Genomic DNA, 15,262 nt, shown 5'->3' with positions numbered 1-15,262 from the left:
TGTGGATGCTTTAGTTGAGATTTCTGCATTTCACGGGTTGGACTGGATGACCCAACTCTACGATTCGAGGGCTCTCCAATGAGCTGCTAGGACCTGCCTTTCTCTGCCCTCAGCCTTCGTGTACCGCCTTGATGCCACGACCAGCCACCAAAATCTCAAGGTGGAAGACCCCAGCGTGGAATGGGACGCCATGGGTGGGAAGGTGCAAGACATCAAAGCTCGAGAAAAAGACGGGAAGGGCCGTACCGCGTCGCCAGTTAACTCCCCAGCCAGGTAAGACCTCTTGCCTCTATCCTAGGGGTAGCAAACATGGTACACCCCAGATATTGTTAGATTCCAGCTCCCATGACAGCCTACGGACATACAGAGAGCCCACCAAGCCCAGCATCCTATTTTCACAGGAGCCCATGAGAAGCAGGGACGCAGGTGGCGCTGTGGTCTAAACCACTGAGCCTCTTGGGCTTGCCGTTCGGAAGATCGGCGGTTCAAATCCGCACAACAGGCTGAGCTCCCGTTGTTCTGTCCCAGCTCCTGCCAACCTAGCAGTTCGAAAGCACACCAGCGCAAGTAGATAAATAGGTACCACTCTGGTGGGAAGGAAAACGGTGTTTCCGTGTACTGCTCTGGTTTCCGTCACGGTGTCCTATTGCACCAGAAGCGGTGTAGTCCTGCTGGCCACATGACCCGGAAAGCTGTCTGCGGACAAACGCCGGCTCCCTCGGCCTGAAAGCGAGATGAGCGCTGCAACCCCATAGTCGCCTTTAACTGGACTTAACCATCCAGGTGTCCTTTACCTTTTTTTACCCGTGTCCAGGCCCCTCTCCCCTGCAACAAATCCTGGAGCCAGCACTGTCAGCACCAAATATTGGGTGTCTGTCTCAGAGCAGAGTTCTCTGCTACCTCTTCCCCCCTCACTCTCTCCTTCCTCTCTTCAGGTGTGTTCAGTCTCCCAAAAGGATGCCCACGGGCCGCAGTGGAAGGGACCGCTTCACGGCTGAATCCTATACTGTGTTGGGTAAGAAGCTTCTCTGCCCAGAACTCCAGCTGCTTTTTGTGTTTTCATTGCTTTATTTTTTTGCTGTTTGTTTATCACCGGGGAGGTCTCAGGGTGGTTCACAGAAAAGATCACGATATACAGTGGTGCCCCGCAAGACGAATGCCTCGCAAGACGGAAAACCCGCTAGACGAAATGTCTTGCGAGTTTTTCCGTCTTTTCCCCCCTTCCCCCCTTTTTCTAAGCCGCTAAGCCGCTTATCCGCTAAGCCGCTAAAAGCCGCTAAGCCGCTAATAGCGCTAATCCGCTAATGGGCTTGCTTCGCAAGACGAAAAAACCGCTAGACGAAGAGACTCGCGGAACGGATTCTTTTCGTCTTGCGAGGCACCACTGTATAAAGTCAAAATAGAAGCAATAACCCAATAACACCCCCCTCCCAAAGAAGAACCACATTTTTAAAGGGTTGTTGTTGTTTAGTTATTTAGTCGTGTCCGACTCTTCGTGACCCCCTGGACCAGAGCACGCCAGGCACTCCTGTCTTCCACTGCCTCCCGCAGTTTGGTCAAACTCATGCTGGTAGCTTCGAGAACACTGTCCCACCATCTCGTCCTCTGTCGTCCCCTTCTCCTTGTGCCCTCCATCTTTCCCAGCATCAGGGTCTTTTCCAGGGAGTCTTCTCTTCTCATGAGGTGGCCAAAGTCTTGGAGCCTCAGCTTCAGGATCTGTCCTTCCAGTGAGCCCTCAGGGCTGATTTCCTTCAGAATGGAGAGGTTTGATCTTCTTGCAGTCCATGGGACTCTCAAGAGTCTCCTCCAGCACCAGAATTCAAAAGCATCCATTCTTCGGCGGTCAGCCTTCTTTATGGTCCAGCTTTCACTTCCATACATCACTACTGGAGAAAAAGGGTAAAGGATGTCAATCAGGTCAACCAAAGGCCTGGTGCCTAAAGGTGTGTAATGTAGGCGCCGGACGAACTTCCCTGGGGAGAGAATTTCACAGATGGGGAGCCACTGCAGAAAAGGCCCCGTTCTCATGTTGCCACCCTCTGGACCTCTCGAAGAGGAGGCACAGGAAGGAAGGCCTTGGAATAGGATCTTAGGGTCTGGGTCGGTTCATATGAAAGAGGCGCTCCTTGAGGTACTGCGGTCCTGAGACCTTTAAGGCTTTATAGGTCAAAACCAGCACTTTGAATCGGGCCTGGAAACTCATTGGTAGCCAAAACAAAATAAAAAAAAATTCCTTCCAGTAGCACCTTAAAGACCAACTAAGTTAGTTCTAGGTATGAGCTTTCGTGTGCATGCACACTTCTTCAGATACCCTGAAACAGAAGTCACCAGACCCTTCTATATAGTGAGAAGGTGGGGAGGGGTATTACTCAGAAGGGTGGTGGGAATGGGTGATTGGCAGATAGCTGTGATGAGCCTGTTGACGACTCTTAACGACTGCAATAGGTCTTACAGGAAAAAGCAAGGGGTGAGAAGGTGAGAAATGGCTTTGTCATGTATAATGAGATAAGAATCCAATGTCTTTGTTCAGACCAGGTCTCTCCATGGTTTTAAGTTTGGTAATAAGTTGCAATTCAGCAGCTTCTCTTTCCAGTCTACTTCTGAAATTCCTTTGTAATAGAACAGCTACTTTGAGATCTTGTATAGAATGTCCTGGGAGATTGAAATGTTCTCCTACTGGTTTCTCTGTCTTGTGATTCCTGATGTCAGATTTATGTCCGTTTATCCTTTGGCGTAAGGTTTGGCCTGTTTGTCCAATAGAGAGAGCTGAAGGACACTGTTGGCATTTGATGGCATACACAATGTTAGACGATGAGCAATTAAATAGTCCCGAGATGGTATGTGTGATATTGTTGGTAGCCAGTGCAGTTGGACCAGGATCAGTGTAATATGCTTAAACCATCTTGCCTGAATTCTGACCGCTGAATTCTGCGCCAGCTGAAGTTTCCGAACAGTCTTCAGAGGCAGCCCTATGTACAACACATTGCAGTAATCTAACCTTGAGGTTACCAGAGCATAGATGACGGTAGTTAGGCTATCCCTGTCTAGATAGGGGCGTAGCTGGGCCACCAGCCGAAGCTGATGGAAGGCACTCCGGGCCACTGAGGCCACCTGAGCCTTGAGCGACAGTAAAGGATCCAGGAGGACCCCCCAAGCTACGAACCTTTTATTCAAATTGGCACCTCTGTCCACAGAATACATTTAACGTACTCGTGCTACTTTGGGGCAGGGTAAACAGCACGTCCCAGGATTGCCAGATGCTTTCCACGTGCTTTAGTTTTTTAAAAAATAAATATTTTATTAAGTTTTAGAAAAGCAACAAACATAAGAAAAAACAAGAACAAATACACAAAAATACAAAATTATAAAGTACATAAAAAATTTAAAAAAAATAGTTTCAAAAAAGAAAAGAAAAAGCACATTTCAAAGAAAAAAGAAAAACACAAAAATCCCTCTTTTTGCTTCTCATCTTTGATTCACTTATTTTCTTGACTTCCTCACATCTCCCTCTTTTGTATCCCTGTTACAAATTAATTCAGCAAATTCATATCCACTTAATTTGTCTAGTTATCCATCTAATCTTATTTTTAACCTCGTTGCTAGAACCCCTTCAGTTCATTTCAATGCCATTAACTTTCAAAGATTTTACAATATTTCTGTAAGTAGATTTTAAATTTCTTCCAATCTTCTTCCACCAACTCTTCTCCCTGGTCACGGATTCTGCCAGTCATTTCCGCCATCTCCATATATTCTATTACTTGCATCTGCCATTCTTCCAGAGTGGGTAGGTCTTGTGTCTTCCAATGCTTTGCGATGAGTATTCTTGCTGCTGCTGTTGCATACATAAAAAAATTCCTATCTCCACGTGCTTTAGATATACGGTGCTGGTGGGACTATACCGTACTTATACCGTGTATAAGACGAGGGGTTTTTTTTTACTCTAAAATAAAGTTTAAAATTTGGGGGGGGGGGTCTTATACACAGATAATGCATACACGGGATGGGCAATAGCTTGTAGCTGTGAGTAGGAGCTTTTCAGTGGCGATTGGGTAGGTAATAATAATAATAATAATCATAATAATAATAATAATAATTTATTTATACCCCACCCATCTGGCTGGGCCTCCCCAGCCACTCTGGGCGGCTTCCATGGAAACCAAAAATACAGTAAAATGTCACACGTTAAAAACTTCCCTGAACACGGCTGCCTTAAGATGTCTTCTGAATGTCAGGTAGTTGTTTATCTCTTTGACATCTGGTGGGAGGGCGTTCCACAGGGCGGGCGCCACTACTGAGAAGGCCCTCTGCCTGGTTCCCTGTATCTTGGCTTCTCGCAGGGAGGAAACCGCCAGAAGGCCCTTGGAGCTGGACCTCAGTGTCCGGGCAGAACGATGGAGGTGGAGACACTCCTTCAGGTATACTGGACCGAGGCTGTTTAGGGCTTTCAAGGTCAGCACCAACACTTTGAGTTGTGCTTGGAAACGTACTGGGAGCCAATGTAGGTCTTTCAGGACAGGTGTTATATGGTCTCGGCAGCCGCTCCCGGTCACCAGTCTAGCTGCCGCATTCTGGGTTAGTTGTAGTTTCCGGGTCACCTTCAAAGGTAGCCCCACCTAGAGTGCATTGCAGTAGTCCAAGCGGGAGATAACCAGAGCATGCACCACTCTGGCGAGACAGTCTGCAGGCAGGTAGGGTCTCATCCTGCATACCAGATGGAGCTGGTAAACAGCTGGCCTGGACACAGAATTGACCTGCATCTCCATGGACAGCTGTGAGTCCAGAATGACTCCTAGGCTGCGCTCCTGGTCCTTCAGGGGGCACAGTTACCCTATTCAGGACCAGGGAGTCCTCCACACCTGCCCGCCCGCTGTCCCCCCAAAACAGTCCTTCTGTCTTGTCAGCATTCAGCCTCAATCTGTTAGCTGCCATCCATCCTCCAACCGCCTCCAAACACTCACACAGGACCTTCACCGCCTTCACTGGTTCTGATTTAAAAGAGAGGTGATTTGTGGCTGCGGCAAGGGCTGCTGTGGACCGGCTGCCGCTGCAGCAATTGTGTGCGCGGTTTGCGGCTGCCGGTGCTTGTTTTCTTCTGCGACTCTCGTGCGATTGGCAGCGTTTGTGAGCCGGGTGAGAGATTTTCGGCATTCCCCCCCAAACTAAAAAAAGTTCAACAACTCTGGGCCATCTCCCCCAACCCCTATTTTATAAAATGGGAGCCCCCCCAAAGTAGGGGGCGCCTTACACACGGGAAAATACGGTATTTGGGGAAGGCAGCCGGGCACTGGAATCGTTACATCACATAATTTTTGACTGTGCTTTTCACTTACCGGCCAGGAGCAAGTTTCTTGCTCAATATCTTAAGGGAATTGCCGATGATACGATTGAAGCCAAACTGAGATATCTACTAATTGATGATGACCCCCTAAGATCACTCATGGTTGCCAGATTCTTGATCAGCGTCCTATCCCTAAAGAAGAGAAACGGTTTCCTGTGTGGCTCGGATAACCCCTTTAAACCATGATCTACGTTTTAGGTGATATCACCATTGATATCCTTGATTAATTTATGAGCAGAGGGCGATGTACAGTGGTGCCTCGCAAGACGAAATTAATCCGTTCCGAGATTCTCTTCGTCTAGCGGTTTTTTCGTCTTGCGAAGCAAGCCCATTGACAGCTTAGCGGATTAGCGCTATTAGCGGCTTATCAGCGGATCAGCTGATAAGCGGCTTAGGGCTTAGGAAAAGGGGGGGAAAGGGGAAAAAGGGGGAAAAACCCCGCAGGAACTCGCAAGACATTTTCGTCTTGCGAAGCAAGCCCATAGGGAAATTCGTTTTGCGAAGCGCCTCCAAAACGGAAAACCCTTTCGTCTAGCGGGTTTTCCGTCTTGCGAGGCGTTCGTCTTGCGGGGCACCACTGTATAGGTTACAAATTTATTGTAATGTATGATGGTGGTCTTTGTTTTTGTTTTGCTTCGGTTCCTGTTTCTCTTTTGTAAGTTTTAGCGATTTTAAATTTGGAGGTTTAAGTATAATATGCTGGTATGGGAAACTGTTGTGTAACGGGCCAATGGCCGTAATAAAGATCAATCCAATCCAATTGGGGAAGGCAGCTGATGAGATCCTAAGCCTCGAACCCCAGCCTCGATCTGACGGACACCCCCTTCCTCTGCGTTGCAGGTGACACACTAATTGATGGGGGAGACCACTACTGGGAGGTACGGTACGACCGGGACAGCAAAGCCTTCGCAGTCGGGGTGGCTTACCGGACTCTAGGCAAGTTTGACCAGCTGGGCAAGACGCCTTCATCTTGGTGCCTCCACCTCAACAACTGGCTCCAAGTCAGCTTCACTGCCAAACACAACAACAAATCGAAAATCTTAGACGTACCGGTTCCGGACATCATCGGCATATACTGCAATTTTCACGAAGGTGAGATCTTGTGAGCTGCTTCCGGGAAATAATGATCCCTTCCAGGCTTCCCATTCCATATTTGTCCCCCTCTGAGCTAAGCGGTGCAGCAAAGCGATTTGGGATGTGATACATGAGTAGCAGTCAAGTACAACATTCCTTGTTTTCCTAGAGTGGCCATGCAGGGGGATGTTTGGTCCAGCCAGTCAGAACTTCCTGTTTCCTCCTGGGCTGGGACATACTTCCTTTGCATGTGACTAGAGGTGGGCGTGACCTTACCTGTGCAGGTAACAAAAGCACAAGGCACATAGCACACTCTCTCTCTTTGACTTCCTCTCTCTTTGACTTCCTCCGTCGTTGGAGCAGCGTCTTAGCTAGAAATGCTCTGTTGGCTGGAAACCTAGGGCACAAATCTCTACAAACAGAATAACTATCCATGCCTGGTCAGATCAGGTTGAGTCATAGCAGGCAGGAGCCCTCCAGATAAGCTTAACAACTCCCATCGGTTTACTCTGGCTGCAAAGTTTCTGCTCCTTCCTGAATTAGCCGTGGCGGTGATCCCAGCCAATCAGGGATCCTATAGCGAATGGATAAAACTGCTGGCACATTTGCAAAGCTAAGCAGGGTCCGGTGTGGTTTCAGATTGGATAGGGAACCGCTTTTTGAGATTCCTGCATTGCAGGGAGTTGGAATAGATGGGTCCCTTCCAGCTCGATGATTCTCAGACACTGACATCGCCATGCATAAAACCAGTTCCAGTTTTATGAAGATATGCTACCACCAATTTAAATATGAATGCAATTGACAGCAAGTGAGGACAGGACATTTGCAAGCCAATAATCATCAGCATACCTTCCAAGTGAAATGAGGACACACGTCTTTGGGAGCCAGGCGACTTACATGAGAGCTTGTGTGGGAGCGTTAAGGGAGGCAGGAGAGGATATGCTGTTTATTAATATCCTTCCTAACTTGCACTAGGGGACACGGGTGGCGCTGTGGGTTAAACCACAGAGCCTAGGACTTGCCGATCAGAAGGTCGGCGGTTCAAATCCCCGCGACTGGGTGAGCTCCTGTTGCTCAGTCCCAGCTCCTGCCAACCTAGCAGTTCAAAAGCACACTGGTGCAAGTAGATAAATAGGTACCGCTCTGGCGGGAAGGTAAACGGCGTTTCCGTGCGCTGCTCTGGTTCGCCACAAGCGGCTTAGTCCTGCTGGCCACATGACCTGGAAGCTGTACGCCGGCTCCCTCGGCCAATAAAGCGAGATGAGGGCTGCAACCCCAGAGTCGGCCACCACTGGACCTAATGGCCAGGGGCCCCTTTACCTTTAACTTTAACTTGCGCTAGCAAGTTCTTTTTTTACTTAGCAGAGTTTTACATCCCCCTTTTAAACGCACAGTGGATAGCTGGTTGCAGGCTTGTGTAAGCCTCTCAATATCATACAATTCAGTCCCCTAAAATAGGGGGAGTCTTATATATGGGGGCGTCTAATAGATGGAAAAATACGGTAGCTCTTTGATCTGGTTCAGCCAGGTCCCTTTGACCAGTTATTGCCTTTTCCTTTTGCCTCAAATGGATCCGGTTTTCTCTGATTTGCAGGTTTCCTCTCATTCTACAATGCCAAAACCAAACAGCTCCTGCACACTTTCCGGGCCAAATTTTCCCAGCCCGTTCTTCCGGCGTTCATGGTAAGAGTTTTGGAGTTTGTGCCTTTATCCGCTGGAGAAAAACAACAGTTGTTGGCGGAGTAGCTAAACTGCAGCTAGGAAGCCAAATCATGTTCAATGCTGACTCTTTCCTCGAAATTAGAACGATGTTCCGAACACTTGTTAAAATATTCAAAAGCTTATGTACGCACAACATATAGCGAAAGAAATATATATGCAAAGTATTGGAGTTCACATCATGGCTAGATTCAGGTTTGATGAGGCCCTAAGCTACTGAAGGTAATTGGGCCCTTTATATGTCCAGCTGTCCTTTGTCAACAACAAATTGTCGCTGTTTTTTGTGTTGAATATATGCTATATGGTCATTTATGGACCTAATAGGGAACTAAAGCCATTGCACATCACAAAATATGTATTTTATCAAAGGAATTGTTGAACTGAAATACAATTAAGAAGAAGTATATTACAGTGGTAGCTCAGGGGTTACATACGCTTCAGGTTACAGACGTTTCAGGTTACAGACTCCGCTAACCCAGAAATAGTGCTTCAGGTTAAGAACTTTGCTTCAGGATGAGAACAGAAATCGTGCTCCGGCGACGCAGCAGCAGCAGGATGCCCCATTAGCTAAAGTGGTGCTTCAGGTTAAGAACAGTTTCAGGTTAAGAACGGACCTCTGGAACGAATTAAGTACTTAACCCGAGGTACCACTGTATTTGAGACCTTAGAATTCCTATAACACAGTCCAGGTCATGCAAACACTCAAAAACAAGACGGACAACGTCATGAGATACCTCCCAAGAGAGTCCAGGGGTCATCAAACTTTTTCAGCCGTGGGACGGTTCACTGTCCCTCAGACCTTGTAGGGGGCCGGACTGTATTTTGAAAAAAATAATAATGAACGAATTCCTATGCCCCACAAATAACCCAGAGATGCATTTTAAATAAAAGGACACATTAAACTGCCTCTCATGCCTTGTTACACTGCCGTTTCTACGTGGATATACACTCAGTATTTATTACCCCTGCTATGCAAAAATCTCCAAATTAATCGAAACTTCAATGTCTAAAATCCCTGGTAGAGGACAAGGATCCTGAGATCACGTTAAGGGTAGCCAAATTCTGTGCGATTGCCATAAGACTTAGGGAACAAGCTGTGCTATCATAATGATTAAGGTTTTAAATGATAATTTTAGGTTATATGTTAGTGACTTAAGTTTTAATTTATATATTTTTTTAACTGTTGCTATATCTGTATTGTCCCTGTTATACCTAATTGCAAACTCAAACGTATCCCTATTGGGTTCTATGACTTCCTTGATATTGTATGTGGGCTGGAACTGGTCTGCAACCGAAAAAATAAAATTCAATTCAATTGAAAGGCGCATTCTACTTATGTAAAAACACACTGATTCCCAGACTGGATTTAGAAGATGATTGGGCCGGATCCGGCCCCTGGGCCTTAGTTTGCCTACCCATGCATGAGACTAAAATTAACTGTTCGCATGAGAGTTACTGGGAAACATTCTGGAATTAATGCATTTAAGCATTCCTAACATTCACTATACATAACGCAGATTCCCTTTTCCTAATGCCCCAGCTGTTTTTCCTCTTTTATGTTAGGTCTGGTGTGGCAGCTTTCACGTCTACTCGGGTTTGCAAGTCCCCAGCGCCATCAAATGTCTTCAGAAGAGAAACAGTGCTACCAGTAGCTCCAACGCCAGCCTGTCTTAGAAACGTGCCACTTCCCTCGTTTTGCAGGATTGGGACCCTCTGGCCGCAAGAGAAGCCTTGGGCAACTCCCAGCTGAATAAGGAAGCAGACTCTTAACGACAAATGTTGTGGGTTTTTGGTTTTTTTGTGTGTTTTCAATAATGGTTTGCACCACCCTCCCAGGCGCTCTTGACCCACGGCAAAGCAACAGAGTTGGGGGGGGTGGACTTTTGCTTGAAACACGCTCACGCCATGAATGTATTATGTTGTTTTATCTGCCTACGATTGTAAACACGTTGTCTATTAAGGGGAGGGGGCTCCCCACCACCACCACACCAAATCTCCACTTTTGCCTTCGACGAGATGTGGGGCAGAGGGTATTGCATGGTCAGAAACGTATGGAAAAGGCTGGGGGGGGGAGAGAAAGAAAAGACCAGCCCGCAAGGCTACTGTGTGTACAGCCCATGCCGTGTTTTGTTCTGGTTTTGTTTTTTTAAAAGACATTCTGCGGCGACTCGGTCCAAATTCTGACGTTATGCAAATGAAATGAAGTAACACAGAGTCCTGACGTCGCATAATTTGTTTGCGGGGGGGGGCCAAAGGATAGAGCAGGGTTGTGAATGGGGTCGGTGGGCCCGCACCGCTGCCTATTTGCTTTTTAAACTCTTTGGCAAGGGCTGGCGCACCCAGGGGAGGGCAGCTGTCTACCAGCTCCATCTGGTACGCAGGCTGAGACCCTCCCTGCGCGCGGACTGTCTCGCCAGAGCGGTGCATGCTCTAGTTATTTCTCGCTTGGACTATTGCAATGCGCTCTACGTGGGGCTACTTTTGAAGGTGACCCGGAAACTACAACTAATGCTGCGGGTTAAACCACAGAGCCTAGGATTTGCCAATCAGGCGGTTCAAATCCCTGTGATGGGGTGAGCTCCCGTTGCTCGGTCCCTGCTCCTGCCAACCTAGCAGTTCGAAAGCACGCCAGTGCAAGTAGATAAATAGGTACCACTCCGGCAGGAACGTAAACGGCATTTCCGTGCGCTGCTCTGGTTTGCCAGAAGCGGCTTAGTCCTGCTGGCCACATGACCTGGAAGCTGTACGCCGGCTCCCTCGCCCAATAAAGTGCGATGAGCGCCGCAACCCCAGAATCGGCCACGACTGGACCTAATGGTCAGGGATCCCTTTACCTTTACCTTTACCTTTAATATTGGGCCACATCAGACCCTATGCCCGTATCACATAGTAAGGTCTCCTCTGATTGGCAGAAGTCTTTTTTTTAAGGGGAGCTGTCGGGAACTGAACCCGGAACCTTGTGCAATGCAAAGCCAGTGTTTGGCCTCCTCCAGCACGAACCAATTTGTACCAAGTTGTGTTATTTGTCCCTCTGGCTCAGTACTGTCAAGACTGAGGAGCCAAGTCCGCTGCAAGGAGTATTTCACAGTCCAACCTTGCAACGAGGCTGGATTTGAATCTGAGGCCTTCCAGCTGCCCTCCCTCTCTTTTAAGGAGCAACAGCTCATTTTAGAGCAGACTGAACAACAACAAGAAACACGTTGGCTAATAATATACTGACAAAGTTTTTATAACAGTACAGTGGTGCCTCGCAAGACGAAATTAATCCGTTCCACGAGTCTCTTCGTCTTGCGGTTTTTTCGTCTTGCGAAGCAAGCCCATTGACGGCTTAGCGGATTAGCGCTATTAGCGGCTTTTAGCGGCTTAGCGGATCAGCTGATAAGCGGCTTAGCGGATCAGCTGATCAGCTTAGCGGCTTAGCGGATCAGCTGATAAGCGGCTTAGCGGCTTAGAAAAAGGGGGGAAAGGGGGGAAAAAACGCAGGAACTCGCAAGACTTTTTTGTCTTGCGAAGCAAGCCCATAGGAAATTCATCTTGCGAAGCGCCTCCAAAACAGAAAACCCTTTCGTCTAGTGGGTTTTCCGTCTTGCGAGGCATTCGTCTTGCGGGGCACCACTGTATACCATTTCAAAATTCATAAGCAGAAGACATATAATATGTGAATAGAGTCACAAACTAAAAAGAATCAAATAAATGTTCCATGAACAGGAATTGTAGGGGTGGTAAGTCACTGTCAAAGATCAATGGTAAGTCACTGTCAAAGATCAATGGAGGCAGAATAATAATAATAATAATAATAATAATAATAATAATAATAATAATTTATTTATACCCCACCCATCTGGCTGGGTTTCCCCAGCCACTCTGGGCAGCTTCCAAAAAAATATTAAAATACTGTAATACATCAAACATTAAAAGCTTCCCCAAACAGGGCTGCCTTCAGATGTCTTCTAAAAGTCTGGCAGTTGTTGTTCTCTTTGACATCTGGAGGGAGGGCGTTCCACAGGGCGGGTGCCACCACTGAGAAGGCCCTCTGCCTGGTTCCCTGTAACTTGGCTTCTCACAGTGAGGGAACTGCCAGAAGGCCCTTGGTGCTGGACCTCAGTGTCCGGGCAGAACGATGGCGGTGGAGATGCTCCTTCAGATATACTGGACCGAGGCCATTTAGGGCTTTAAAGGTCAGCACCAACACTTTGATTTGTGCTCGGAAACGTACTGGGAGACAATGTAGGTATTTCAAGACCAGTGTTATGTGGTTTCGGTGGCCGCTCCCAGTCACCAGTCTAGCTGCCGCGTATAGAATGCCTTTAGTCTAGAATGCCTTTCCACAGTCAATATCCTACAGATGTGAGATGATGGGTGCTTCAAACGTCGCAATATGGTGCTCCAAGCACAGCAGCGGACAGGACAGTTCTTCCAGGATAATGAACTGTTTCAATGATAAATCTTCATTCAAATTAATAGCCCCCCAAAGGTACATCAAAAGGCCTTGGATCAGCTATCATTAAAAAGTGTAGTAAGCCGATCAGAAACATTGCTGTTTGGAATTTGGTCAGTGGCCCTGAGACCCTTTAAAATGACAACGTCCCTGACTGGCTGCTCAAAAGCTCCCTCTGGTTTTTGATCACACATTTATTATGGTTTGTGCTCGAGATGCTATTGGGGAGGTCAGAACGTGCTCCCGATTTCAGCACTGTTTCTTCCCGCCAAAGTTTGGTCAGCAATTGGTGCATATCCTGCAACTCCCTGCCGCAATCCCATGACCTCTTTTACACCACAAACGTTTTCGTTTATTTTTGTGTCCCCCCCCCTTTTGTTGCCCTACCTGGACAGCAGTCATATGGTGGCATAATGGGGGGGGACCATTGCAGAACAGAGTACAGTGGTGCCCCGCAAGACGAATGCCTCGCAAGACGAATGCCTCGCAAGACGAAAGAGTTTTCCGTTTTTTGAGTCGTTCCGCAAGACGAATTTCCCTATGGGCTTGCTTCGCAAGACGAAACGTCTTGCGAGTTCTTGCGGGTTTGTTTCCTTTTTCTTAAAGCCACTAAGCCGTTAATAGCCGCTAAGCCGTTAATAGCTGCTAAGCCTCTAAGCCGTTAATAGCCGTTAATAGCCGCTAAGCCGTTAATAGCCGCTAAGCCGCTAATAGCCGCTAAGCCGCTAATAGCCGTGCTTCGCAAGATGAAAAAACCGCAAGACGAAGAGACTCGCAGAATGGATTGATTTCGTCTTGCGAGGCACCAGTGTACCTCCTTAATCTACAAGCTTGTAGAGTTGTTGGTTTGTTTTTTTAGAAAACGACTCCTTCATACCACGCAGCCAGCTTCCAGCCTTAACAATAAATTCCAGATTTCTGCACAACCCAGCTGCGTCTGAGGATTTGTGGGGGGGGGGCTCTTAGAGCGAATTCAAGTGACTTCTCTACAACATCGTCTTTTTGTTTTGAATCGCCGCTTCCCAAAAAATTAATTAAAATACTGTAGTACATCAAACATTAAAAGCTTCCCTAAACAGGGCTGCCTTCAGATGTCTTCTAAAAGTCTGGAGAAGACCAACTGCGGCTATTGGGACGACAATTGGGCTAGGTAAAGCAAAGCCTCTTCAGGCCGTCTAAAGGTTCCCCCAAAATATAGTCCGGCCCCCTGCCAGAAGCTCGGCTCCACCCTTGCCGGTCCTGGAAGGATCCTTTTATAAAAGTCCCATATGCTCAGAGACTTTGCGCCTGTTCATTGGGGGAGATAGGAAGCCCAGAGTACTTGTTCTTTAGATGTCCCTTTTAGGAAGAGGCACATAGCGAGACCATTGATCCCCCTACTGGTGAGGCTCGCTTACCTCCCAGAAAAGCAAAAATTCAACCTTTTCCTGTTCGGCAAAGATCATAAGATGACCCTGTGCAGGCACAGACCATCCCCTGACCCAAACTAGTTCGTTAAGAAAATCCCCAAACTTGGTTCCGTGGGGGACTCCGAGTCATCTCTCTGCAGCAGCTTATCTTCAAGTTTTAAGTGTCTATACACTTATCGCCTTTATAAATTTTAACTTTATTGTTCTACATTGTTTGTTTCCCTTCTGGGATTGTACCTCCAAGTGTGTTTTATAAGCTGGTCTCCGACCGTAATAAATTATCTATCTAGTCCGGCCTCCCACAAGGTCTGAGGGACAGTGAACCAGCCCCCTGCTGAAAGTTTGCTGACCCCTGGACTAGGATCTGGGAGGTCTGGGTTCGAGTTCCTGCTCAGCCACGAAGCTTGATGAGCAGCCTTGCAGCCAGCCACTGCCTCTCGGTCTTGCCTGCCTCTCTGGAATTGCTGCGAGGATAACTACGTATGAGCTCCCTATGGGGAAAGTGAGACATTAGACGCAACAAGCAAGCAAACTGAACACGTGTGTATAGAAACATAGCGGAGACAAAATATATATATATATATATTTTTTAAAGGGATATCAGATATCTTTATTTGGCGTCGGCTTTGTGATACCAGTCCAGTTTCCAAAAATGAAATTATTTAAGCCATTTGATGGCAGTGTTTGGACCTTTTGCACGGAAGGCCAGAACTCCAGCTTCTCCCTGACATTAAGCGACACCTTCCCAGCATGAACCACCACCTAGCCCCCCCCCCCCAGGCCAGAGTCTTTTCATTATCCATTGGAGAGAAACGGAGGCTGCCGTCCCGAGCACATCCGCACAGAAGTTAGCCCCGCTTCCTTTTGCACGGTGAGGGTTTACCTCTGAGTAAGCACCTTGCCCACAAAGGTCCGTATAATTAAAGCTATGGTTTTACCAGTGCAGTGGTACCTCGGATTAAGAACGTAATTCATTCTGGACATCCGTTCTTAACCTGAAACTGTTCTTAACCTGAAGCACCACTTTAGCTAATGAGGCCTCCTGCTGCTGCTGCACGATTTCTGTTCTCAGCCTGAAGCAAAGGTCTTAACCCGAGGTACTATTTCTGGGTTAGCGGAGTCTGTAACCTGAAGCGTCTGTAACCCGAGGTACCACTGTAGTGATGTATGGAAGTGAGAGCTGGACCATAAAGAAGGCTGATCGCCGGAGAATGGATGCTTTTGAATTCTGGTGCTGAAGGAGACTCTTGAGAGTCCCATGGGCTGCAAGAAGATCAAACCTCT

At 47.5% G+C, this 15,262-nt stretch overlaps 1 protein-coding gene across 2 annotated transcripts in view; it reads left to right on the top strand.

Annotated features, from left to right (window-relative positions):
- FSD1 (fibronectin type III and SPRY domain containing 1) overlaps window positions 1-10,345 on the top strand; it is a 33,665-nt gene extending 23,320 nt beyond the window's left edge. For both annotated transcript variants that reach the window (XM_081846277.1, XM_081846276.1), the window contains exons 9-13: window positions 114-273; window positions 936-1,015; window positions 6,179-6,430; window positions 8,007-8,095; window positions 9,695-10,345. In XM_081846277.1, coding sequence (XP_081702403.1) covers window positions 114-273; window positions 936-1,015; window positions 6,179-6,430; window positions 8,007-8,095; window positions 9,695-9,805 — 692 coding nt within the window. In that variant the 3' untranslated portion in view covers window positions 9,806-10,345. The remainder of the gene's footprint in view (window positions 1-113; window positions 274-935; window positions 1,016-6,178; window positions 6,431-8,006; window positions 8,096-9,694) is intronic.
- The last annotated feature ends 4,917 nt before the right edge of the window (window positions 10,346-15,262 follow it).

The sequence above is a fragment of the Podarcis erhardii genome (assembly GCF_964252035.2).
Source record: "Podarcis erhardii genome assembly, chromosome: 18".
NCBI lineage: Eukaryota > Metazoa > Chordata > Lepidosauria > Squamata > Lacertidae > Podarcis > Podarcis erhardii.
The sequence above is the reverse complement of the archived record's forward strand: the minus strand, read 5'-3'. Positions and strand labels throughout refer to the sequence as shown.